A 27,664-nucleotide genomic window follows, 5' to 3' on the forward strand; every position below is an offset into this window, starting at 1 on the left:
TTGAAAAGCCTTCATAATTCAGTGTGAGTATGATATGAATCCCTTTATGATTCAGTGTGAGTATGATATGAATCCCTTTATGATTCAGTGTGAGTACAGTATGAATCCCTTTATGACTCAGTGTGAGTAAATTGCATTACAATACATTAATGGCATTTGGAAGACGCTCTTATCCAGAGTGACATACAGTTGATTAGACTAAGCAGGAGACAATCCTCTCCTGGAGCAATGCAGGGTTAAGGGCCCAAGGGCTGTGTGGATCTTATTGTGGCTACACCGGGGATTGAACCACCGACCTTGCGTGTCCCACTATGCTACAGGCCGCCCTACAGTACAGTATAAATCCCTTCATGACTCAGAATGAGTGCAGTATGAATCCCTTCATGATTCAGTCTGAATAAGGTTTATTTCGCTTCATGATTCAGTATGAGAGTATGAATCCTTTCATGGCTCAGTGTATGATGTGAATCCATCTCTGTTGTTTTCTTCCACAGATACATGTTCTGGACAGAGTGGGGCGTTGCCCCGTGCATTGGCAGGGCTCTCTTAGACGGCACAGATCAAGTCCTGCTTGTTAACTCCGGAATTGCTTGGCCAAATGGAATATCCATCGACTACGAGGTGAGCTTGGGTCCAGGGCTTTAAATGCCACTTTCTGTACCGTCTGATTTCTGTACCGTCTGTACCCCCCCATGGACCCTCTCTGCCCCCCCCTATTATTTCAGTTAATAAAAGGCCTTAAAAAGAGTAGAGCGCCCTGGTTTATTTTCAAATTGCATTCCAGGAAAATAAATTATATTGGTGCGATGCGCGGACGGACAAGATCGAGAGGATCAACCTGGAGAGCGGGGAAGGCCGTGAGATTGTGCTGTCAGCAAGCAACCTGGACCTGTTTTCTGTCGCCGTCTTTGGGGCTTACATCTACTGGTCTGACAGGTAATTTATTTTTCCATAAATGTTACAGTCGCAAACCATTCTCACCAAACCCACAGCTTCTAGGATTAGCCACTTCCTTGCAAAGTCACCAAAAAAAAAAAGTGCCAGGAAAGGACACCTTTGCTGATCTCACATGCTTCAATGTCACGGGAATGACAGAGTTGAGTTGAGCTGTCTGTCTTCTGTCTTCTGTAAGCTTTTATAGTCCTGACTCACTGATTTCTCTTGTGAACCACACCCCTCCATTTCCTTATTTCCTGTCATGTGACAGGGCTCACGCCAATGGTTCAATCAGAAGAGGGCTGAAGAGCAATGCCACCGCGGTCGTGACCCTGCGGAGTGGCCTGGGGGTCAACCTGAAAGATGTGAAAATCTTTAACAGAGGCAGAGAGAAAGGTGAACGACTACACTGTGACCTTCTGGTCTTAACGTGTTTTAATTAATATGGCATAGGAGGCTGTGTAGTCATGGCTACAGGGGTGCTGTTAGGTATGACGAGAAATGGAGCCATGACAATTAATGATACTGTGTGGCCTCTTGTGCCGTATTGTATTCATAAATGCTTACAACCAACAGAAACATTTTTTTAAATATGATATTTATTATTTATTAATTTGTAAGTAACAGTTTGTGCAAGGAGTGATACTGTTTACAGACAGTAAAAGTGACTGTTTGATTAACTGTTACTATATCAGATTTAGAATGTGGTCTCATGCCATCAGAATACAGGATCGAAGCAACCTGTTTTATAATGTGTAATTAGGGTTTGTTTGCATGGAAAATTCATAGTGCAGAAGCACATCTAAACAGCAGGATAGCTGCTGTTAAACCATTATGGGCTAAGGCACCCTATAGAAAACCCATAGAAAGGCAGAGGAATCAGAATGCATTTCAACAGTCATGTGTCTTGAAAAACGGTCATATTATCAAATACAACAATGGTGTCGCATTCTTCTGTTAAGGGAGATGTAACGTGCAGGTCGCATTCTTCTGTTAAGGGAGATGTAACGTGCAGGTCGCATTCTTCTGTTAAGGGAGATGTAACGTGTTGGTCGCATTCTTCTGTTAAGGGAGATGTAAAGGCAGGTCGCATTCTTCTGTTAAGGGAGATGTAATGCGCAGGTCATATCCATCTCTTACGGGAAATGTAACATGCAGGTTGCATCCGCCCATAAGGGGTTAAGGTACTGCTGCAATGTGTGGATGGGCCCCATTTTTTGGTGTTGAATCTGATCTCTGACAGCAGTGGCCCATAGCCCCACAAAGTGGGACATAATTGGCCATTGCCTTGCCCAGGGAGGCAGAGGGACGACGTGTCTTGCTGAGTCCACATGGCCCTTATAAACCTCACAGGAACGCACCTCTGCCAGACCACAAAGTATCAGCAGTTTATAATCCCCTTTTCTGACCAGAAGGCTCTCGAATTGAGTTGTAAGGACAAACACAAAAGCACAAAAAATGCTCATTCCAAATTGGAAGAAACCAGGTTTAAAGCATGCAATCCAAAGCGCAGTTTGTTTCTCTGTGAGTTATGTAGCACGTTTAGCTGATTTTAGCAAGCACAACTTCACAGCAGGAGAGCTTCCATAGGTCAGTCAAGTGAAGTAGACATTTACCTGAATACATGGAAAGGAGGCAGTGTTCCCTGCTGTGAAATGCAGCTTGAAAATTGAGCAGGTAAAGCTGGTCATAAGCTGGTCTAGCTGGGTATGAGCTTGCCAACCAGCTAGTGCTGGTAGCTTGTCTGGTAGCTGTTTCAAAACATAGCTTGAGCTAGTCAAACCATGTCAAGCTGGGAGCTGGTCTGAACTGGTCAAGCAACTAAAGCATGTTGAGCTGGGAGCAGGTCTGAACTGCAGCCACCAGCTGTTTTAAAACCTTAAGCTGTTGTGGTGTGGGTGTGTGTGAGTGCTAGTAGAGGACTCCTAGACGTGATGTTCCCCATGCTCCCCCTCCTGCAGGTTCGAACCCCTGTGCTAGGAGCAACGGGGGCTGTGAGCAGCTGTGTTTCTACCAGGGCCGGGGTCGAAGGTCGTGCGGATGCGCCCACGGCTTCCTGTCCCCAGAGGGGCTCCGCTGCCTTAGGTATGAGGGCTACTTGCTCTACTCGGAGAGGACCATCCTGAAGAGCGTCCACCTGTCGGACGAGACGGACCTCAACTCACCCATCCGGCCCTACGAGAACCCCACCCTGTTCAGGAATGTCATCGCTTTGGCCTTCCACCACCGGCATGGAGCCATGGGAACCAACCGCATCTTCTTCAGCGATGTCCATTTCGGGAACATACAGATGATCGACGACGACTGGACGGGACACCGGGTCATCGCAGAACGTGAGTGGATGCGACCCGATTAAGCTTTCCAACATGGTGATTTATCCAAATCACATTGCTTTTTTCTCATGTTTGGGTTGAGAGTTGAAGCCCAGAAGTTAAAATTCTGCAATAAACAGTCTTCTGCTCATTGTTAGGCTGAGTGAGAAGTATGCTTTTGCATGTTTTTACATGACTTAATTCAGTTTTTCATTTTTGCTTGGTTGGACACAGGTATGTTCGAAGGTTGTCAGACACCAGTCTTGAATTTTTCATAGTTTCTTTCCCCAGAACCACACTACAGTAGCCTATACTCAGTCTTCTGTGTTTAGAAGAAAAAAAGACTGTGGTGAGTGTAGGTGTGTGTTTGTGTGTGTGTGTGTGTGTGTGTGTGTGTGAGTGTGTTTGTGTTTGTGTGTGTGTGTGTGTGTGTGTGTGTGTGAGTGTGAGTGTGAGTGTGAGTGTGAGTGTGAGAGTGAGTGAGTGAGTGAGTGAGTGAGTGAGTGAGTGAGTGTGTATGTGTGTATGTGTGTGTGTGAGTGTGTGTGTCTAGCTAAGGATAGCAAAAGGATAAGAAAAGATAGATTTTCTTGGCGGTCATGTTTTCATGTTTACATGTTTTCATGTTTACTTTCATTTTAATAAATCTTCAGGTTGGGTTTTGAATCTTGTGGAATGAAAATAAAGACTCAAATGTCTCTAACAAAAACACAGTAAACAGAAATGGTTTATTTTCTGATATGACATGCGAAACTGCAGAATTAGTTTGTGTGAAATCACGCATGCTCAACCCGTGCCACCTTAATCAAGAGCACAACTAGAAACCTCTCTGCAGTATTTCAACATTTGAAAGTGTGCAGCATCAATAAATTCATTTCACATTAAAAATAAGTCCTTGCAGAAGTATATGCCAGATATTCTAAGCGAAGTTTAAAACAAAGTTTTGCCACAACTTTAAAAATTTGCACCATTTCTTTACAGAAATATGCTTTAAGCAATTAAATGATCTTGAGAGAAGTAGGACGATAAGATACAAAGACGGAAAGGGCACTAAAATGTGATGGACTAAAACAACTGATAAAAGCAAATGAGGCTGGTGAAACACAGGCCTAATCTTAACACTGCAGATATTGTTCAAGCTTCTGTTACATGTTCTTTTCTTAAAGTAACAATATCCTGTAGTACCATCTTCAGTGATTTGAAATGAGAGTATTTCCATTTGAATGGTCAATGATAAGTTAATTTTCTTATAGCAAGTCTACACCCCATTAAAAGCAACCTGTTGTGATGATTGGGTTAAGGCACCATTGTTTTGTACAGGGATTTCTTCCCAATGGGAAGAAATCTCAGGAGGAACCCAGCTATATGGCCATGCCCATCCTCCGCAGGCCTGTAGGTTTAATGTATGAAACTAGTAGGTAAACTAGAAAGTCCATATGGAGGGATGTAGACTCTGGAGTGGTCAGGGGAATTTGCAGCTCCGGGATGTGTTGAAGCAAGAGCTGGACCAGGGAGGAGCAGGCCTGCCGCAGTCCACAACCTCAGAGCGGGGTCTGGGGGGGGGGGGGGGCAGGCCTGCCGCAGTCCACAACCTCAGAGCGGGGTCTGGGGTGGGGGGGGGGGGGGGGGCAGGCCTGCCGCAGTCCACAACCTCAGAGCGGGGTCTGGGGTGGGGGGGGGGGGGGGGCAGGGCTGCCTCAGTCCACAACCTCAGAGCGGGGTCTGGGGGGGACAGGCCTGCCGCAGTCCACAACCTCAGAGCGGGGTCTGGGGGGGGGGGGGGGGCAGGCCTGCCGCAGTCCACAACCTCAGAGCGGGGTCTGAGGGGGGCAGGCCTGCCGCAGTCCACAACCTCAGAGCGGGGTCTGGGGTGGGGGGGGGGGGGGCAGGGCTGCCTCAGTCCACAACCTCAGAGCGGGGTCTGGGGGGGGGCAGGCCTGCCGCAGTCCACAACCTCAGAGCGGGGTCTGGGGGGGGGCAGGCCTGCCGCAGTCCACAACCTCAGAGCGGGGTCTGGGGTGGGGGGGGGCAGGCCTGCCGCAGTCCACAACCTCAGAGCGGGGTCTGGGGGGGGCAGGCCTGCCGCAGTCCACAACCTTAGAGCGGGGGCTGGGGGGGGGGGGGTGATTTGAGTGGTCCATGAGCTCCCGGGGGTTGGGGGAGTGGCTGGAAAGAGAAAAAAAGAAGGACGTTAGGGACTAAAATGTACACTGCTCAAAAGAACAAAATGACGTAACAACGGTCAAAGGAGACCAAAATCATCAACCCACTGAGGGCTGGATTCAAAATCACACCGAAAATCAAAGTAAAAAATTGAAATCACAGGCTGATCCAACTTGCGTGAATTTCATCACGGCAACTCATAATGTGACTCAGTAGTGTGTAAGGCCCCTGCATGCCTGTACGCACTCCCGACAACGTCTGGGCATGCTCCTGATCAGTCGGCGGATGGTGTCCTGGGAGGATCTCCTGCCAGGCCTGGATCAAGGCATCAGTGAGCTCCTGTGGCGGTACTTGGTGGCGTCGGATGCACCGATACATAATGTCCCATAGGTGCTCAATTGGATTTAGGTCAGGGGAATGTGAGGGCCAGTCAATGGCATCAATGCCTTCCTCATCCAGGAACTGCCTACACACTCTGGCCACATGAGGCCGGGCATTGTCCTGCACCAGGAGGAACCCAGGGCCCACTGCACCAGCCTGGTCTGACAATCGGTCTGAGGATTTCATCCCGGTACCTAACAGCAGTCAGGGTACCATTGGCTATGACATGGAGGCCTGTGCGACCCTCCAAGGATATGCCTCCCCAGACCATCACTGACCCACCACCAAACCGGTCATGCTGGATCATGTTACAGGTAGCATAACGTTCACCAGAAATTTTTTGTTTATATTTTTGGGGTCGACAGCACAGATGGTGCAGTGGGTAGCACTGCCGCCTCACAGAAAGGAGGTCCTGGGTTTGAATCCCGGTCAGCCGGGGCCTCTCTGTGTGGAGTTTGCATGTTTTCCCCGTGTTCACTTGGGTTTCCTCCGGGTACTCCGGTTTCCTCCCACAGTCCAAAGACATGCAGGTTAGGCTGATTGGAGAGTCTAAATTGCCCGTAGGTATGAGCGTGTGAGTGAATTGTGTGTGCGCCCTGTGATGGACTGGCGACCTGTCCAGGGTGTATTCCTGCCTTTCGCCCAATGTATGCTGGGATAGGCTCCAGCCCCCCTGCCACCCTGTTGAGAGAGTGAGAATTGAAAGGTTGACAGACATGCCAATAATGCCAAATGGCAAATGCCAATAATGCAGACATGCTTACTCTGCCGCAAAAAGAATAGGATTGGATATTTACCTGTTCAGGATAGGCGGGTTAGAATAATGAATGAATGAAAATGTGAAATGTGGAACATCAGGTGCGAATATTGTCTGGAATTGATTCTTTATCTTCTGGGTGTATGTTGCTAGCCAACTAATCTTCCTGCTCTTTAAAAACACTAGTAAGATTAAGAAAGGACAATAATAACAGCAACCACGCACAGTATATATACAGTGGTGTGAAAAAGTGTGATTTCTTATTTTTTTGCATGTTTGTCACACTTAAATGTTTCAGATCATCAAACAAATTTAAATATTAGTCAAAGACAACACAAGTAAACACAAAATGCAGTTTTTAAATGAAGGTTTTTATTATTAAGGGAGAAAAAAATCCAAACCTACATGGCCCTGTGTGAAAAAGTGATTGCCCCCTAAACCTAATAACTGGTTGGGCCACCCTTAGCAGAAACAACTGCAATCAAGCATTTGCGATAACTTGCAATGAGTCTCTTACAGCGCTGTGGAGGAATTTTGGCAAAAATGCAAAAAAATAAGAAATCAGGAAGGGGGCAAACACTTTTTCACACCACTGTATGTATCTATACGTAGCTCATACCAGGTGTGATTTGTGGGGAAAAAAGCATAAAGCAGGATGCATTTGGAATGCCGTTTTATTAATAAAAATCTTTGCATCTTTGCAGAATTGTTGTAATTCAGCCACATTGGAGGGTTTTTGAGCATGAACCGCCTTTTTAAGGTCATGCCACAGCATCTCAATAGGATTCAGGTAAGGACTTTGACTAGGACACTCCAAAGTCTTCATTTTGTTTTTCTTCAGCCATTCAGAGGTGAACTTGCTGGCGTGTTTTGGATCATTGTCCTGCTGCAGAACCCAAGTTCGTTTCAGCTTGAGGTCACGAACAGATGGCCGGACATTCTCCTTCAGGATTTTTTGGTAGACAGCAGAATTCATGGTTCCATTTATCACAGCAAGTCTTCCAGGTCCTGAAGCAGCAAAACAGCCCCAGACCATCACACTACCACCACCATATTTTACTGTTGGTATGATGTTCTTTTTCTGAAATGCGGTGTTACTTTTACGCCAGATGTAATGGGACACACACCTTCCAAAAAGTTCAACTTTTGTCTCGTCAGACCACAGAGTATTTTCCCAAAAGTCTTGGGGAACATCAAGATGTTTTCTGGCAAAATTGAGACGAGCCTTAATGTTCTTTTTGCTCAGCAGTGGTTTTTGTCTTGGAACTCTGCCATGCAGGCCATTTTTGCCCAGTCTCTTTCTTATGGTGGAGTCATGAACACTGACCTTAACTGAGGCAAGTGAGGCCTGCAGTTCTTTGGATGTTGTTGTGGGGTCTTTTGTGACCTCTTGGATGAGTCATCGCTGCGCTCTTGGGGTAATTTTGGTCGGCCGGCCACTCCTGGGAAGGGTCACCACTGTTCCATGTTTTCGCCATTTGTGGATAATGGCTCTCACTGTGGTTCGCTGGAGTCCCAAAGCTTTAGAAATGGCTTTATAACCTTTTCCAGACTGATAGATCTCAATTACTTTCTTTCTCATTTGTTCCTGAATTTCTTTAGATCTCGGCATGATGTCTAGCTTTTGAGGATCATTTGGTCTACTTCACTTTGTCAGGCAGGTCCTATTTAAGTGATTTCTTGATTGAGAACAGGTGTGGCAGTAATCAGGCCTGGGTGTGGCTACAGAAATTGAACTCAGGTTTGATAAACCACAGTTAAGTTATGTTTTAACGGGGGGGCAATCACTTTTTCACACAGGGCCATGTAGGTTTGGATTTTTTTTCTCCCTTATATTAAAACTAATATTTAAATTGTTTGATGTTTGATGATCTGAAACATTTAAGTGTGACAAACATGCAAAAAAAAATAAGAAATCAGGAAGGGGGCAAACACTTTTTCACACCACTGTATGTATCTATACGTAGCTCATACCAGGTGTGAATTGTGGGGAAAAAAGCATAAAGCAGGATGCTTTTGGAATGCCGTTTTATTAATAAAAATAAAGTGAAACCATAGGTGCATCTGGCTGCTTTTTTAAATTAAGGGAAGGTACCGCAGGTGTAAAGAGGGGGGAAAAATCCTTTCCACCAATGAAAATCATTTTATATTTGGAATTAGACATGAATGCAAACTTTTTTTATATTATGACTTGTATTTCTGTATTTCTCTCATTAATAAACTTGTGTTTGAATGGAAACTGCAAGATCATATCAAAACTCAGTAGATAGGAGTGGTAATATCTGTTGTCTTCTGGCTTGTTTACATGGCATCAGATATGATTGAGAAATAAAGGATGAAAGAAAGCTGGTAGGCCACATGGTGGCAATGATTTTCATGTTGTTAATATGCTTCAAAAACCTTGACATGCTTTATCACCCAGCTCTGGAACTGTATTTTTTATTTAATGTAGGGTGATTGATGATTGAACCCAGATGATCGAACCGACGGGCATAATTGTCATGGAGACGGTCATATAAATGTTACTCTGGGTATATTTCAGACTGTTTTATGGGTATGGTTTTATTGCCAATTCCACAGATTAATTCAGCAGTTAATTTCGACTGGTTTCCATCTTCATTGAGTTTAAATCCGAAACGGGCCAAATCAGCAAAGTAACATTTGGTTTGCAGACATCCCATCTACCATCACAAATTGCATCCTCTTGCATATTGTTCAATTTTAGATGTTTTCCTTTTTTTTTTCTTGCAAGAAGAGGTCAGTATTCAGCTGGCTAACTAGCTAGCTAAATCAGCAAAGGCTTTTTACTCATTCTGTTCCCTGTTCTGCTTACAGCTCTTTGGAGCCCCTCAGCAGGCTTGGCATCTGTCTCTTCAGGACTATAAAAGTTCTCCTCAGTGCAGGTAGAGGCTTAGGGGATTACATTAAAGTGGCCAGAGCAGTCAATGAATTGCAGAATGATTGCACTTCAGGAGGGAGACATCTTGGGTGTCTTCATTTGCCATTTTTGTCAGCTGGCGGAGTACCTGGAGCACCAGGCCAGCTGAGCTGTAACTGTATTGTAATGAATACAGGAGATACAGGGACAGCCTGAAATGGCCTCGGGGAGATTTTGTGTCTGTCACAGGGAGGACGGGAGAGAGGGAGGGAGGGAGAGAGCGGGGAGGAGAGTCTGATGAGCACACAGGGAGGGAGAGAGAGAGATTCTTACATAGCCAGTGCAACAGCATAAATACAGTACTTACCCATGTACTAAATACAATATATGATCGTATGCGTCAGGTTCTGAAAGACACATATAGTGACAGATATAGTGACAGATATAGTGACAGATATAGTGGTTCTGTTCTCTGGAATTCTGAAGGTTGACCATGTTATTGTCTTGGAACTCATTGGCTGGATTCTTCCTAACTAGTTTCAAGCGCCAAAAATAAATAAATAAAATGTAAAAAAGAATAAAAAGCTACATGAAATAAATAATAATTGTGTATGAGATCATAACCTTTTAACGTGTTGACATTAAATCATGATGTGAACCTTTATACCATGTACATTATATAAGGGATAATGACCAAGGTGCTGGGTTTTATGCAGATACAAGGGCATTCAGACTGCGTAATGCCCGTCCCACCAGTCATTATAACCCACTTCTACAATGGCATACCAACAGAAAGCAAAAAATATGCAATTGCGTATTGCAATGGAAATATATTCCAGCAAAGTATTTGTACTTTTTTTTCACACAGCGAGTGGTCAATGTGTGGAATATCTTGTCAGCACATGTAGTAGAGGAAGAAACACTGGGGGTTTTCAAGACTAGGCTTGATATGGCGTTAGATTCTATTTAGCTTTTAGGCAAACTAGGCAGTAGGTATACTTAGGGGTGGGAAAAGGCAAGCATTGCTGGGCTGAATGGCCTGTTCTCATCGTTTTATGTTATGTTATGTTATGTTATGTTATGTTATGTTATATTATGATATGATCGTGGTGGGCTGGTCCAATCTTTCATCCCAGTCCATACCTAGGACTCCCCAAGCATTGGCACCCCACATTTGACAAAGTAAGGAACCGTTGATGCTAAAAGTTTTAACACTCTAGCGAACAGTATATTGTGTTACCAGATTGATTGAGTTTAAAAAATATATTTTCTAGTGATAACATGATTACTTTTTTCTCCTAATACAATTGCTGTGATCTTTACACACATTAAGGTGATTTTACATTGTATTGAGGTAATTATTATTGCATCAGGCATCAGTCATCCTGACATTGCAGTTCTGGAGTGCACGATATAAATATAATGCAAATAGGCTTCCTGAGCAAGCAATTCCCTGCGAATCAAACTTTATTTATCCCTTATTACAGGGATTTATGACTTATTCACACCCCTGTTGCACATCCGCAATCCAATATGGAAATGGAAAATTACATATGTATTACTTGCAGCACAGAGAGAATTCACAGGACATCAGCGTGGTGCATTCTTTGAAAACAAAACAGCAAGCTCTCTGATATGTGTGCTCTGCGTTTTACTTCAAAACTATACACTTGGCACATTCTATATTGTTCCAGCCATGTACATATTCTTCTTGTTCCTGCTGAATCAACTCTTTAGAAAAACACCTTATCAGACGGCCGGGCAAAACAACTTCATGTGACTGCTGACGAACGAACAGACACAAGCACACGTGATTGCTTAAAAGTCATCCCCTAAATGTGCATGGTCCTCCACGCTAGACAATTGTGTGGAAATTAGTTTCTGTGGAACACTGACAACAATAAAAATAGTTTGTTTCTTCACTTGCACATGCAACGCTACGGTGGTGATGTACTGTGTCTACTGAGGAGAGATTGCTTGTGAGCCGCAGCAGTAAAGATGCTTTATTATTCCCCCCAAAAAAACAAAAGGCCCAACAGTGGGGCCTGTCCTGTTCACACGTTCCACTCCCACCGAGAAGCGACGTGGGCATGGATAAATAAGCTCATTTCACTGAGACGGATTAAAATGTTGGAACACCAGCCTCCCGCCCTGTCCGCCATTGCTGTGTTTCATGTGATATACAAGGTCAGATTTGTGTGTCAAATTGCGGGAATTAACATCAATCTGCTGAAGCCATTTGAAGTGGCTGGGCTCTTGATGTATTTGGATATGTTGCACGTGACACAGACAATGAGAGCTTGTATTGGTTCCCACTAATCTTTGACACTAAATGAGCCTCAATTCACTGTCAAAAATGCTATTTAATGTGCCTGAGACTTGACATTAAATTACCCCTCTTTTGCAATTTAAAACCACTATTCATAACCAAGGCATGCAGGCAGGAGAGGAAAGCCAATCAGCATGATCCTCCATTTTAGATTTTTTGTGCCTTTTTTACTGCAAAAGGCATTGTGTGACAATGTGCATCGATTATTCAAATGTATATTGTGATGAGGGCATTGTATTCGGTCATTCATCATCAGCCTGTGCCTGTAGTTTTCAGAATTGTATGAGATATGCAGTGCTTAGTGAAAATATCAAAGGTCCCATATTGTATATTTTCCAGTGTTTTATTTTAGGTCCTAGAATCCATAAGAAGGCATTTGTGTGGTTTTTAGGACCAAAAGCAATCTCCAGATCCAGTTTTGCATGTCCATTCTCCAATGCTTCTCATGAGCTTTACCAAGAACAGGCTGTTTTCGTGACCGTGTCTTTAAGGCTCATTGATATCAATGAACCTCTGTTCTGATTGGCTGTCTACCTACCAAAAAACTGAACTCTTCTATGCCGAGTGCTTGGATTTGTTCCAGCTATAAGGTGGGCTGTGCTGAAGCAAACAAGCGTGTCGTTTGATGTCACTACTTCACAGAGTTCCAAACGGCTCATTTTATATTTCCTGCATAGGGATTGTGTGGACTTATTTGAGGACTGTATGTTTTCATACTTTCACAGTGTTTTTATAACACATTCACCTCCTTTATAATCCACATAGCAAGGGAAATGTCATTTTCCACAATATGGGACCTTTAAAACATTTTAAACATAGCTATTTCACAGTCAAGTTTACGTTAAGGTCAGTATACATGACAGTGGCGCAGAGTTCATGCTTCAGTGAGTCATTTATTTAAATGCTTGCAATATACAAGTATTTATTTAATATAAATATCTCAATCTACACTTCCCAAACTGCTGTCTGTATATGAACAATTGATGTTAAAATTAAGTCTAGTTTCAATAGAAAATGACTATACTACAGGCTTCACAAATAAAACCAGTATTATTCTAGTGAAATTTAACAGTCCTTGTGTTGTTTCCAAATTTCATCTGACCAAGTATATATTCTCTGACTTTTACACATGAATACATGCGTACATGTAGTGCCAAAGGAAATGAGATATGTAATTATTTACTGGAGGTGTTTATTGGTTGAGTCTGCATTGTGTATTGCTTATTTATGCATGGGTAATGATGTTTGTAGATCTAAATTTTCAGAATGTTCTATTTGTTCTGTCGTTTTGAGCTCCAGCAAACATTCCAGGAAATAAAAGCCAAAAAAGTTCAAGCAGTGACAACAGTGTCTCTTCTGGAAGGCACAGATGGAATTGTAATGAAATTGTAAGTGAATGTGAATTTGATTATGTGGGAGATGAAATAGGCTGCATTAGCATACGTACAGTAGTCCTGCAAAATACTTTGTGGTGGCAAACCACAGGGGTTTGTCAGCAGTAGTTCTGAGTTAATGACTTAATGTGAGAATTATGTAGAGTTTCTGCAACAAGAGTGTCCATATTCATGGAAGTGTGTCATACAAATCCCTGCAGTAGTCTCTAATCAGGTCATTTGTGTTGAGAAATGATGAACAGCTTCAAATGAAATTATGAAACAATATGTTGTAGACTGTAGCTTGAAACAGGCAGCAGAAATCATATCTTTAGATGGTAGGCTTTAACAGGGTTATATTTAATATTCTTCATTAACACGAGAGTCAAAACCCTTACCCAAAATATTAACTGCACCTACAACACAGTGTACAGTGTAGTCTCATTCTTCTCAGAACATTACAGAATGTATAGGATAAAACTAAGTTACATTGAGTAAAATCAATGTAGCCGAATGATTTTAAAGATGTCCCCTCTGGTTAGTGTAAATCACACTAGCCTTCATCTTGTATCCATCTTTGGATATACAATACTGTGTAAAAGTTTTAGCAGGTGTGAAAAAATGCTGTAAAATAAGAATGCTTTCAAAAATAGAAATGTTAATAGTTTATTTTTTTATCAATTAAGAAAATGCATGAACAGAAGAAATGAATGAACAGAAGAAAAATCTGAATCAAATCAATATTTGGAGTGACCACCCTTTGCCTTCAAAACAGCATCAGTTCTTCTAGGTATACTTGTACACAGAGTTTTAAGGAACTCAGCAGGTAGGTTGTTCCATCTTAGAGAGCTAGCCACAGTTCTTCTGTGGATTTAGGCAGGCTCAAATGCTTCGGTCTCTTCATGAAATCCCAGACAGACTTGATGATTTTGAGATCAGGGCTCTGTGAGGGCCATACCATCACTTCCAGGACTCCTTGTTCTTCTTGACACTGAAGATAGTTCTTAATGACATTGGCTGTATGTTTGGGGTCATTGTCCTGCTGCAGAATAAATTTGGGGCCAATCCGATACCTCCCTGATGGTATTGCATGATGGATAAGTATCTGCCTGTACTTCTCAGCATTGAGGAGACCATTAATTCTGACCAAATCCCCAACTCCATTTGCAGAAATGCAGCCCCAAACTTTCAAGGAACCTCCACCATGCTTTACTGTTGCCTGCAGGCCCTCTTGTACCACTCTCCAGCCCTTCGGCGAACAATCTGTCTTCTGCTACAGCCAAATATTTCACATTTTGACTCATCAGTCCAGAGAACCTGCTGCCATTTTTCTGCACCCCAGTTCCTGTGTTTTCGTGCATAGTTGAGTGGCTTGGCCTTGTTTCCATGTTGGAGATACAGCTTTTTGGCCACTTCTCTGCACAGTAGATGGTGTGGCGCCTCGGGGTGGATCATGAGGTGCAGAGAGTGGGCACAGCTAGGAACCAACACAGGAGATAGCAGATGTCAGAAAAAATACTTCTTTTTATTTTTTCTGTGTTTTTTTTTTCCGGGGTATCGGTGATAGCGCCCCCCCTCAGGGCAAGGGTAGGGGAAAACTGGAGAAATCAAAGGGGCCGTTTAGGCAAAAAATAAACGAAGATTCTTCCCAGACCAGGGTATTTTCCAGGGCTTCCTCCCTCCTCCCCTCTTCGGCCGCGTCAGGGCTGGCGGGAAACACAAAGACAGGGGGTGAATAGGAGGGGAATTTATCTGGCTCACGTGACCGGCGTCCGTTTCCAGGTCTTCGGTGTTGCCGTCCGTGAAGGTGGGGTCTTCCTCAGGTTCAGTATGGCTGGGCGTTGCAGGTCCTTCCTCTCTCTGCCTTCCACACTCTCACACGCTCAGGAATGGCACCAACTGAGACTGGCTGCAGCCTCGACCGCGCCTTAAATCCCATTCCCTGCTCATTAGGAAAAGAGGCTGCAGCTGAGTCAGTGATTTTCCACTCTGCTCACTCACGTGCGCTGGCCGGGGTCCTGGACCGCAGGTAGAGGGATCTCTCTCCAAGGTGCTGATCTCCCCATCACCTCTCTAGGCAGATATACCCCTTCGCACACCTCTCCCAATGCGTGACGTCTGCGCGGTTGACCTGCACGGGCCCCTCCAGGGTTCTCCACCCACGTGGCACAACATTCAGGATCAGGGGTGCCACAATGGGTGTACCTGGGTTCCACTGGTTTCTGCCAATTCTGAGCTGATGGCCCTGCTGGACATCTTCCGATTGCGAAGGGAAGTAAGCATGATGTGTCTTTCATCTACTGCACTAAGTTTCCTTAGCCAACCACTGTGTTTACGGTCCTCAACATTGCCCGTTGCCTGTATAACTACCTTGTGTCTTATTGCTGTGCTCAGTCTTGCCATGGTGTATGACTTCTGACATTAAACTATCTTCCGCAACCTCACCTTGGAAGCAGAGTTTAGCTGTTCCTCACCCAGTTTTAACCCTCCTACACAGCTGTTTCTGTTTCAGTTAATGATTGTGTTTCAACCTATATATAAAATTGATGATCATTAGCTCCTATTTGGTATAATTGGTTAATCACACACCTGACTATATGCCTACAAAATCCCTGACTTTGTGCAAGTGTACCTAGTGTGGTCACACCAAATATTGATTTGATTTAGATTTTTCTTCTGTTCACTCGCTTTGCATTTTGTAAATTGTTACAAAAATAAACTATTAAAGTGTATATTTTTGAAAGCATTCTTACTTTACAGCATTTTTTCACACCTGCCTAAAACTTTTGCACAGTACGGTACAATGCTGCATACTTTCAGTGTGTCACGTTTCAGGTCTGTCTCGCCATCTTTTATGTTTATTCATTTTGTCTTAGTCTCGTATTGTCTTATCATGTATTATGTTACTCTAGGTTCGTCATGTTGTTTAGTTTGTTTCTTGTTACGATTTATTTTCTTGTCATGTCTAGTTATGTTTCGTTACGATTATTTTACCTTGTTATGTTGAGTGGTTATCGTCTTAGTTTCGTTTTGTGTTATGTTTTGATTTATGTTTATTGTTATGTAGACTGGTTACTGTTTATGCATACACTTTTACATGTCTTTCCGCAAACCTTGCGTTCCGCCTTTCTCTCTCGCTTTCTGTCATTCACACCCTAATTGTTTCTATTTGTCTATTTACTAAAACTACTAACGCTAGATCAGGATTGGGTAGAACTAACAAACTAATCATGTGTTCATGTTACCTTACGTTTCTCGTGCATGTCATTTACTAATTTACTAATGCTAGGGCAGGATAGGTTTATTACTAACGATTACTAATTACCTTGTTAAACTTGTCATCCATCGCACCTGTTTTCTATTTCCTTGCTGCGCTCTAACTAATTGTCTACACCTGTCTACACCTGCATTTATATCCCAGTCGCGCTACTGTTCTCCGCGAAATTGTCTGCCTCTTGTTTACAACGCAACTCTTGAGCATTATTTACTGTTTGATTTTTGTTGCCGGACCTCCCTGCACGTCTACCGACTACGAGTTTGCCTCTTCCATCGGCACTGTGCTTTTTGTTTGTTTATTGTTTGTTTGGCTGGATCTACGTGTATGGACTTTGCTTGTTTTGACTACGCTCCTGGGATTCGTCCCGAATAAAGCCCTGACGGGACTTTATCTAACTATTGTTTCTGAGTCGTGCATTTTGGGTCCAAACCCCACGCACCCGTCTCACAGTGAGCATTTTATCATTCATCGCTTCATTTCAAATCCAATGTGCTGGAGTGCAGAACCAAAACATAAGTCACTGTCCTAATACTTGACTCCACCGATGGACCTTTGATATGAGGGTGTTTACAGCCATATCAGATGATCCATGTAGGAATTTAATCACTTCTTATACACTCAGTAAGCACTTTATTAGTTATTTATTAGGCTTATTTTTTAGACTTATTGGTCTTCTGCTGCTTTTATTTAAAATTTCTGCACTATGTGAGGTATGTGACTGATGATTCTCATTTACCTGTTGTGGTGAAGGGTAGAGAGTAGAGAGAACAGTGTGTCACAGTTTCACCTTCACGTTTTATTTTGTGTACAAATGTCAGACACGCAACGGGATTCCTCTGGGAAATGAGACCCTGTCTCTTCCTGTCTAGGCCGGGTGTTAGGGTTTGAGTTTATTGCCCCCTTTTCCGCATGCTTGCACTCACTTACTGTTCATTCACATAGTGTTTTTCCACCTGGCTAAAAAAGCTACCTTTTGGAAGGAAGTTTGAGTTAAGATGGACCCAAGAGTACTGAGGCCCTCTTGTAATTAAAAGACTGACTCAGACTCCCTACTCCCTTTGTATGGAAGAAGTGTACTGACAAATTTGACTTCAAATATATAATGTTATGTTGCAAGGCAGTGCTGAGATCACATCTGACAAATGGAATATACAGCAGATCCAAAATCACAATCAGTCTTTTCTTATAAGGTCTCCTGTGTGTGTTTGTGTGTATGTGCATCTGTCTGTTTCTTTTGTTAATTTTCTGTGAAATTTATTTTGTTGCTTTGGCAAGCCATGAAGTGTGTACTGCATGCAACATAGTAAATCAAAGTAAAAAGTACATTAAAAAAAGTAAATAAATAAATAAAAGCTGTACTATAAAAGGTGCTCTGAGTGATATTAGGCCCCCTATCTTCATAGTCATAGAGCAACAGTTACTGCAGCAAGTGACTGACCAAGTAAGATATGTCCAACTCAATATCAGTAATTCTGTGACATGAGCCGGTACCATACCTTAAAAAGAGATTGTAAAAGAGGCTGGTTGAAGAGGGACAAATGCCCTGCAGTTATGGTGGAGGTTTAGTATCATTGTGTGCATCAGATCAGCCACTTTCTTTCCCATCTGAACCACTGCATCAAGGCCGTAAGCCAAGTGACAGATTTATTTTGTCTCATATACCTGTTGTCAAGATAGGCTACAAACTGAAAGTTGCTCAAAGCTGCTTTTCTCATTTCAGCTGGATATGAAACTAATGTGTTGAATTATTATTTGCCCTTTTGGACTTTTATTATTGTGATTTGTAGTAGCAGTAAAATGTGTTTTTAGGCTGCACTATTTTAGAGACACACTAGCTGAGCACTTTATTTGGTATTTATTAGACATATTTTTGGACTTATTGGTCTTCTGCTGCCTATCCACATAGAGGTTTGATGCGTTGTGTGTTCAGAGATGCTCTTCTGCATACCACTGTTGTAATGTGTGGTTATTTGCATTACTGTCACCTACCTGTCAGCTTTGACCAGTCTGGCCCTTCTCCTCTGACCTCTTATTAACAAGGTGTTTTTTCCTGCAGAACTGCTGCTCACTGGATGTTTTTAGTTTATCGCACCATTCTAAAGTAAACTCTAGACCAGAGACTCGTGCGTGAAAACCCCAGGGGATCAGAAGTTACAGAAATGCTCAAACCAGCCCATCTGGCACCAACAATCATGCTACAGTCGAAATAAAAAATGTTCTCCATTCTGATGGTTGATGTGAACATTAATTCAAGCTCCTGGCCCATATCTGCATGATTTTATTCATTGCACTGCTACCACACAATTGGATTAGATAATTGCATGAATAAGTAGGTGTTCCGAATGAAGTCCTCAGTGAGTGTATTGACAATTATTGTCCAGAGTATTGTCCAATGTGTCAACTTGGTTTCAGATATCACTAGGCAGGGGGAGCTTGTTAATCGGTGGAACTACGCAACAGTGATGGTACCAATTCCAGCCTTATGGGTGTAACATTTGGACAAACAAAATCCCTCAAAAAATGATCAATAGCGTATTATCATAGCACCCACTTGGCTGATGGGAAGGGCCAAATTTTTGTCACAACAAATAATAAGATTTTGGAGAGACTATACACTTTCTAAAAACTCCACATTTTAAAGTCTAATGCAGATAGTTAAACAGTCTTGTTGACACAGTTTTGGGCTTCTCTGCAGACGTGGGCTCTGTTGAGGGCCTGGCGTATCACCGGGCTTGGGACACTCTGTACTGGACCAGCTCCAGTACCTCCACCATCACCCGCCACACCATTGACCAGGCCCGCCGTGGGGCTTTCACCAGGGAGGCTGTGGTCACCATGACCGAGGAGGACCGCCCCCACGTCCTCGCCCTGGATGAGTGCCACAAGTAAGACTTTCTTTTTTTTATTATTATTATTATTATTATTTTTAAGGGAATTTCATCTTCAGCATGATTGAAAAAATGAATGAAATCCTCTGCCCACAGTTAAAAGATTCTGTTTTAGCTCAGGGTATTTGGAAATCGCGAGGGTAATGAAGGGGAAAGATTACTGAATTGGTTTGACCGTGTCATATCATTGAACAGAATAAAGAAATTATAGACAGCACTGTATTTTCACAATAACCCAGCTCGAATGCTTCTGAACAAATTGTTCACACGGTTCATTGGAAACATGCCTTTTTTTCTTTTCTGCATTAAAAACTGTTGATATTCTGGGGATGTGCTGACCCTTGGTTGCGAAAAAAAAGGAAGCATTTTGCAGACTAAATTAAACTTTCAACCTTAAGAGAATATCCTATGCCAGTCATTTTCAGATATTCTCTAGAAAGCCTCATTTAATGAAGAAATTTGCCTGAAATGACAGAAACAGACCAGTTTGTTTTTTTATGAGAGCTCTTTATTTTCATATTATGAGGTGAAAACCTCCTCAATCCCCTTACCCAATTTTAGCACAAAAACATTATACGTTAAATCGTATACTCTATATGTCATTTAAAAATGGTAATAATACACTAATAACACAGTCATGAGCGTGTTGTCACAAATTTATTAAGATGTAATAATTGGATTCAGAATTTTTATTATAAGTATGCTTTGTAAAGTAGTGGGTTCATTCCAAAAAAGTGTCAGGCTCTTTATAAGGCTTATGGTGGATCCATAAGGTATATCATTGTTTAATGTGTGTGTCATTATGCCCTGTGTGAGTGTGAGTGTGCATGTGAGTGTGCATGTGAGTGTGCGTGTGCGTGTGCATGTGAGTGTGAGTGTGTGAGTGTGCGTGTGAGTGTGAGTGTGCGTGTGCGAGTGCGTGTGTTTGTGTGTGTGTTTGTGTGTGCGTGTGCGTGTGCGTGTGTGTGTGTTCGTGTGTAAGTGTGCGTGTGCGTGTGAGTGTGAGTGTGCGTGTGCGCGTGTTTGTGTGAGTGCGTGTGCGTGTTCGTGTGTGTGTGTGTGTGTGTGTGTGTGTGTGTGCGTGTGTGTGTGTTCGTGTGCGTGTGCGTGTGTGTGAGTGTGTGTTTGTGTGTGCGTGTGTGTGTGTGTTTGTGTGTGCGTGTGCGTGTGTGTGCGTGTGTGTGTGTTCATGTGTGTGTGTTTGTGTGTGCGTGTGTGTGTGTGTGTGTTCATGTGTGTGTGTTTGTGTGTGCGTGTGTGTGTGTGTTTGTGTGTGCGTGTGTGTGTGTGTTTGTGTGTGCGTGTGCGTGTGTTCGTGTGTGCGTGTGTGTGTGTGTGTGTTCGTGTGTGTGTGTGATGAATCACTGCCTTTCGTCTGGTCAGAGACTGTGTCTTTCAGAACTTTATAAGAGCCAGTCAGATGTTCCTTATTGTGCATCACATTGTAGCATGTCACCTGAACTGGGATAAAAGTCCAAGACACTTTCACACTTTCTTTTCACACCTAGTGGATTTCTGTTGGCAGGGCAGACGGTAAACCCCATTGTGCTGTGATATCTTCAGCTTTCCGTGGCATTTTGTGCACTCAAAAGTGGCACTAATATCCACCAGCCTTACAACCGTAATGAGGACGTATGTGTCAGGCAATGACACAAGCACCACTCTGTCACGCTGATGTCCCCATGCAGCCCGGAACAATCTGCCGGTCTCGGCTGGATGATGTGACACGCGTGTCCTCGCAGCTGTGAAATCTCACCACAATCAGCCTCATCTGTACCTGAGAGAGGGAGAGGACCAGTCCCTTTAAAGGCTGATTTATGCTTCCTTGAAAAAGTGTCTTCAATGTGTCTGTGAACACACAGTAATGAAAATTATTAAATATATTATTACAATTATTACACTTTTTTTTGACAACACTTAAGCATAAAATAATTTGACACAAAAACTATGTTTAAAGTGAGAGATAATGACATAATGAGATAAGCCGAAAAATACAGGAAATTCAACCCAAAAACTATGTTTTAAAGAAGTGATAATGATTGGCAAAAGTAAAAAAGACAGGAAATTCACAGAAGCACAGAGAACATTATCTTGACCTATGCACTGACAAGGCTTCCAACACACAATGTATTAATACCTGCTATGGGTACTGTAACTATGGTGGTCTACTTCAAACAACATGTAACACTGGGCAGACTGCTGAGGATTCAATCAAATATTCTCTTTGAATCAACAACCAAATTTCAAAGGAGTTGAAATTTGTTTTGTTTCTCAAAATCAATTAGGTACGTATTTTGTTACTATGTGTACTTAAAATGTACCAATTGTGCCTTGTTACTTTCTAGTAATTAATGCTCTGTAAAAGAAAGGTAATCACTGCTATATTACATAAGTACATAGTGTATATCTGAACTAATGGTAGCAGCCATGAAAATCGATGTTCAGACAACTGTACAATAAGAGAGAACATCACTGCAGCAATTCTATTTAAAACGTATTTCCTGTCATATTGTACTGCTTCTACTGATTTTTATTAACAGGGAACTCTTGAAAATGAGACACGTCTCAATGAGTCCTCCCTGTGTAAATAAAGAATAAATAAAAATAATCAATCTTAACGCGACGTCGTTTGTAAGTTGTCCCTTAAGCTCTACCTTCACGTTTCAGCGAAACGTTCTTAGTTCTAAGTATACCATTTGTATATTGTACTTTCGTAAGGTTGGTCTGGACCACTCTTAGCTATACCTTAGCGATGTTGTCAGCTCCCTCTGCTAGTGGTCAACAGTGTTACGAGCACAAGCCTCTGAAATCAGCTGTTGCTCTTAGTTGCATCAATCTCTTAAGCAATATGTACACTCATAATTCTACAGTTGTAGTTGGCTAATAATATTACTAAAATACCTCATTAATGGCGCTGTTTTCATGCAAATAATACAATTGTAAATTATGAAGGATGCATGTTGCACTTTATTGAAAATGTTGCCTAATTGCCTTTTAAATGATATTCATAAACTGATGATTTCCCACTCTCTCTGTGCGCTGGAATGATGTTTTTCCATAGTTCCTTCTTGGTTTTGTTGGACACCGTAGTCCTAAAACTGGAAAATAATGTTTCTTTATTCAGTGCCATGTCTAACAATATCTAGTACCTGAAGGCTCACCAAACAATTATCAGCTGCTTTCTTATGTCAAAAATAGTCTAATGGCAAAATTAATTCACATTCAAAAGGATCTTTTCCATACATACTTAATCTTTCTCAATCACAAATTAATGGTGAAGATAGGAAAGCCTTTTGGCTGGAGTTAGCTGGTTCATATTTTTTCCATTAATTTTGATATTTTTTTACATTTACATTTTAGTCATTTGGCAGACGCTTTTAATCCAAAGCGACTTACAAGTGCATAGGTTCTACCATAAGTCAGAGCATCACATCCAGAAACTAGCAAAATACACAGGAAATGCTGTTCTAAACATAGTTGTCATCAGAAGTGTTTTTTTTGTTTTTTTGGGGGGGGAGGGGGGGTTAGACAAGGATAGGGATATCAGAAAGGAGGGGCAGGGGAAATATTAAGACCTATTTAGCTGTTTAACATTTAGAAATACATGTGTATATTTCAAATTAAGATATGGAAATATATATTTTTACAAATTGATTTTGATATTCCTCTATGACTATATATTATTTTCATTGTCATACCTTGAATGTTATAGTGATATATATTTTTTCTTCTTCAGAGAATTAATTACTCGAAAGTAACAAGACACATAATTGGTACATTTTAAGTACATATAGCTACAAAATACTTACCTAATTGATTTCTAGATTGATTCAAAGAGAATATTTGATTGAATCCTCAGCAGCAAGGGCGGCACGGATGGTGCAGTGGGTAGCACTGCCGCCTCACAGCAAGGAGGTCCTGGGTTCGAATCCCCGTCGGCCGGGGCCTCTCTGTGCAGAGTTTGCATGTTCTCCCCGTGTCTGCGTGGGTTTCCTCCGGGTACTCCGGTTTCCTCCCACAGTCCAAAGACATGCAGGTTAGGCCGATTGGAGAGTCTAAATTGCCCGTAGGCATGAGTGTGTGAGTGAATGGTGCGTGTGCCCTGCGATGGACTGGCGACCTGTCCAGGGTGTATTCCTGCCTTTCGCCCAATGTATGCTGGGATAGGCTCCAGCCCCCCTGCGACCCTGTTCAGGATAAGCGGGTTAAGATAATGGATGGATGGATGGATGGATGATATGTGTACTTATATAAGCAGATAAGCATAAGTGAATTGCATTCAAAAGTTACATTTTTAAATGAAAGCTCATTGGGCCAGGGGGGCATTGTTTTGTTATTTAAATATCTTGGTTATTTAAATATAGTGGTGTTCATGATCATGTCTTAACAGGTGCTCCAGGACATGTAGAATCTTAAAAAAATTAAGATACATACTATAGACTAGCTAGCTAAGCACAGAAGCATAGAGCTAGCTAGCTATCCCAACAAGACACACCAATAGACATTTGTTGGCTAGAATAGTTACAGACTAACCAGAGATGCTGTTTCTTGTGGTGTTACCCATTTATCCAGGGTTAGATATAATATCCTTAGATATTTCACGAAATCAGATCCTAGAGCAGCAGGGCAACAAAAGCCTGAAGTATAGATAGATAGCTAGGGAAGTAACACATTAGTTGGTGTAAAAAAATATTTGTATTTAAGTTGATCAGCTTAATTATAGCTTTGTTAGCTATAATTAGTTAGCTATCAATAGCGAATGTTAGCTGAGCTAACTGCCCTCTTGAAAGCAGTCAGAACACCCAGCATTATTACTGAGTCTCAGTAATCGGTTATATTTTCCCCTGATAACTGACATATGAAGCACCATATGGCATAGGCTATGTTTCACTAATGTACAGAAATGTTTCTGAATTAGCGTTTGTGAGATGCAACCAACAATAGCCAAGAACATAAAACTGTTACAGTACACGGTGTTGAGATCGGACACATTGGGATTCTGGGATTAGCCTATGGAGCTGGTCCAGCTGGTCAACCAGCTGTTTCAAAACCTAGCTCAAAGTGTCTTTTTCAGCAGGGGTCGATATTGGCTTGTGAAGATTGACAGGGGTGTAACGTCATACAAGAAATGAGAAAACAATGATAATGATACGGACCAGGTCTCATTTGGTTGTAGCCTATTGATATAGCAAAGTATGCCTTTGAACTACACACAAGCTAAATGACACGAAAAACACTGCCTGCTATTCACACTATTTTTGCTCCATATGGCTCTTGCAATGTATAATCCATATGTTCCGTGAGGCGCGTGCTAGCCTTTGTGCAATGCCTTACATTATAGAGTCACTGGCTAACAGACAAACTAACCATTCATTTTCAATGGGGCCTCGTTCTCAAAATATCGATTTTAATAGCAACCGTAGCACATCAAAACCCGAAAACCTGAAAGGGTTTCACCCGTGAAACATGAAACACCAGATGGATATAGCATAGAGGAGGTGGGAGGCAAAGTCTGACTGCAGAGGGGGTGAGATCACAGGTGATGGTAAAGGGGCCCATGAATCTGGGGGTAAGCTTGGAGCAGGTGGATCAGAGGGGTATGTCCTTGGAGGATAACCAGACCTTCTGACCGACAGTGTAACGGGGTGCAGGGTGGAAGAAGCAGTCAGCAAACTTCTTAATCTCAGAAATATTCTTTAAAAGGGCGGCTTTTGGAAACTGGACAACAGCTGTGGTTTGGCACCAATGAGCAGGCAGAAAGCCTTCCTGAACTGACTGGAGAACTGAGGGCATTGGTCCGAGGTTACCTCCAGGGGAAGGCTGTGCAGGCTGCTGGTTGCTGGACTTACCCTGGGAGCATTCGGGACAGTGGTGACAAAGTCAGCCACATCAGGTTTTATGGTTTGTCACCAGAAGCCTGGCGAATGGCTGACCCCAGGATGACAGGCATGTTGGGGTGAGTGAGCCCGCTCTTGGACACAAGGACGGACCGGTTCAGGAACGAACAGGCGGTTGGCCTAGAGTATCATCAAGAACCAAACAGCTCAGAGCTTCCTCCACCTTCCTGATTATGTTGAGCTGCGTGGTGGCAACCAGGGTACAGGGAGGCAGGCTTTTCAACGGCTTCAGGAAGTGAGTACAAACGGGAGAGAGCATCAGGTTTGACATTATTAGAGCTTGGCCGGTAGGTCAGAGTGAAGTGGAAGCGGTTAAAGAATAGTGACCACCGGGCCTGGTGAGGGTTGAGTCTCTGGGCTGACCTCAGGTATTCCAGGTTGCGGTGGTTGGTCCAGACAATGAATGCAATGCTGGCCCCCTCCAGCAGATAGTGCTATTGTTCGAATACCCACTTCACTGCCAGGAGTTCTTGGTCGCCGATGCTGTAATTCCTCTCCGTGGGTGAAGGGCAGCAAGAGAAAAAGGCATATAGGGATGGACCTTATTGTCCAGGGGCCGCTGGAACAGCATGGCTTCGACTCCAGTGTCAGAGGCATCCACCTCGAGGGTGAACTGCTTCTCAGTGTCGGAAAAGAAACGTTTCTTCAGCTCTATGAAGGCAGAGTTGGCAGCAGGCGTCCAGCAGAAGACGACTTTGCTGGAGGTCAGGGCTGACAGGGCAGGGCAGTGACTGAACTATAGAGAGTGAGCAGCGACTGAACTATAGTTCCTGGTGAACCTCCGGTAGAAATTGGCAAACCCAAGGAAGTGTTGAAGCTGCTCGCGGTTGGTGGGAGGAGGCCAATTTGCTACCGCAGAGGTTTTTTCCACGTCCATCTCGATCTGCCCCCTGGAGATGACAAAGCACTGGATGGAAGATTGCTAAACCTCACACTTCTCGGCTTTGATGAACAGACGGTTCTCCAGGAGACAATGAAGCACCTAATGGACGTGGGCGACGTGTTCCTCCAGGGTAGAGAGCAGAGAAGATGAGGATGTAGTCCAGGTAAATTAACACAAACCAGAGATCATGTCCCGCAGGACATCGTTGATCAGGTTTTGGACGATGGCTGGAGCATTAGTGAGCCCGAAAGGCATCACAAGGTACTCATAGTGGTCACTCATGGTATTGAAGACCATCTTCCACTCATCTCCCTCACAGATGTGGACCAGGTGGTAGGCATTGCGGAGATTGAGCTTGGTGAAGTACTGGCACTTCTGCAGGGAGGAGAAGGTTGATGAGATGAGTGGGATGGAGTAGCAATTCTTGATGGTGATATCGTGAAGCCCACGGTAGTCAATGCAGGGGCGTAGAGACTTGTCTTTCTTCTCAACGAAGAAGAACCCGGCTCTGGCTGGAGATGAGGGACAGATCAGGCTGGCAGCCTGGGAGTCACTAATGCACTTTTCTATGGACAGGGTCTCCGGGACAGACAGGGAGAAGAGACTACCTCTAAGGGGAGTACTGCAAGAGTGCAGCTCGATGGCACAGTCGTAAGAGTGGTGCAGAGGCAGGGAACAGGCGATTTGCTGAAGACCTGTCCAACGTTGTGGTAGACTGGTGGGACGGAGGACAGGTCAGGAGGAGTTTCGGGAGCAGCAGGACAGGAATTAGGCTGGTTGGAGGCAGACTGGAGACAGGACTGGTGGCGATTGGGGCTGGCTCCCCAGACCCTGTCCACTTGGGGGTTGTGCTAGAGAAGCCAGAGTCACCACAGGAACAAGAGCAGACCTCATTATGTAGAAGGTGATCTCCTCCTGGAGGTTGCTGGACATTACATTAATGGAATTTGGCAGACGCTCTTATCCAGAGCGACGTACAACAAAGTGCATACCCATAACCAGGGATAAGTGCACTGAAAGACCCTAGAGGGAAGTACAATTTCAACTGCTACCTGTACAACAAAGATAAGGACCAGGGCCTTTTATTTTTATTTTTTTTATAAACAAACAAACAAACAAACAACAAAGCAAAAGTGACCAAACTTAACTAGCCAAATACTGCTTACCTAGCCAACTAAAAATACCGATACACAAAAAAGTAGATCACAGAAAGACAACAATTAAGGTTCACAGGGAGGTAGGGAGGGACGGGGAGAGGTGCTGCTTGAAGAGGTGCGTCTTCAGTTTGCGGGGAGAGATTCTACAGTTCTGACCTCAACGGAGAGTTCATTCCACCACCGTGGAGCCAGAACAGACAGTAGTCGTGAGCGTGAGGTGGAAGTTCGGAGAGGGGGAGGTGAGATCTGCAGCCGAACAGTGGAGGTGAGTGTTGACTACGGCCAAGGGTGCGTCGGTGTGGAGGGCTTGGGAGAGTGTGGATGTGGGAACTCCTAGCCAAAGGACCAGAGTAGGACAGATCAGGTTGGAGTCGGCTCCAGAGTCAATCAGAACTCGCACTTGGTGGCGAGCCCCCTCCCAGGACATGTAGGC

General features: G+C 43.3%; 1 protein-coding gene across 1 annotated transcript in view; it reads left to right on the forward strand.

The window, feature by feature from the left end:
• The window catches only part of LOC133116330 (low-density lipoprotein receptor-related protein 1B-like), a 447,656-nt gene that overhangs the window by 249,886 nt on the left and 170,106 nt on the right, over positions 1 to 27,664 (forward strand). The window contains exons 38-42 of the mRNA XM_061225770.1: positions 495 to 621; positions 785 to 936; positions 1,208 to 1,332; positions 2,898 to 3,269; positions 19,102 to 19,291. Of these exons, the coding sequence (XP_061081754.1) occupies positions 495 to 621; positions 785 to 936; positions 1,208 to 1,332; positions 2,898 to 3,269; positions 19,102 to 19,291 (966 nt within the window). The remainder of the gene's footprint in view (positions 1 to 494; positions 622 to 784; positions 937 to 1,207; positions 1,333 to 2,897; positions 3,270 to 19,101; positions 19,292 to 27,664) is intronic.

Source organism: Conger conger, chromosome 17, assembly GCF_963514075.1.
Source record: "Conger conger chromosome 17, fConCon1.1, whole genome shotgun sequence".
Taxonomy (NCBI): Eukaryota; Metazoa; Chordata; class Actinopteri; order Anguilliformes; family Congridae; genus Conger; species Conger conger.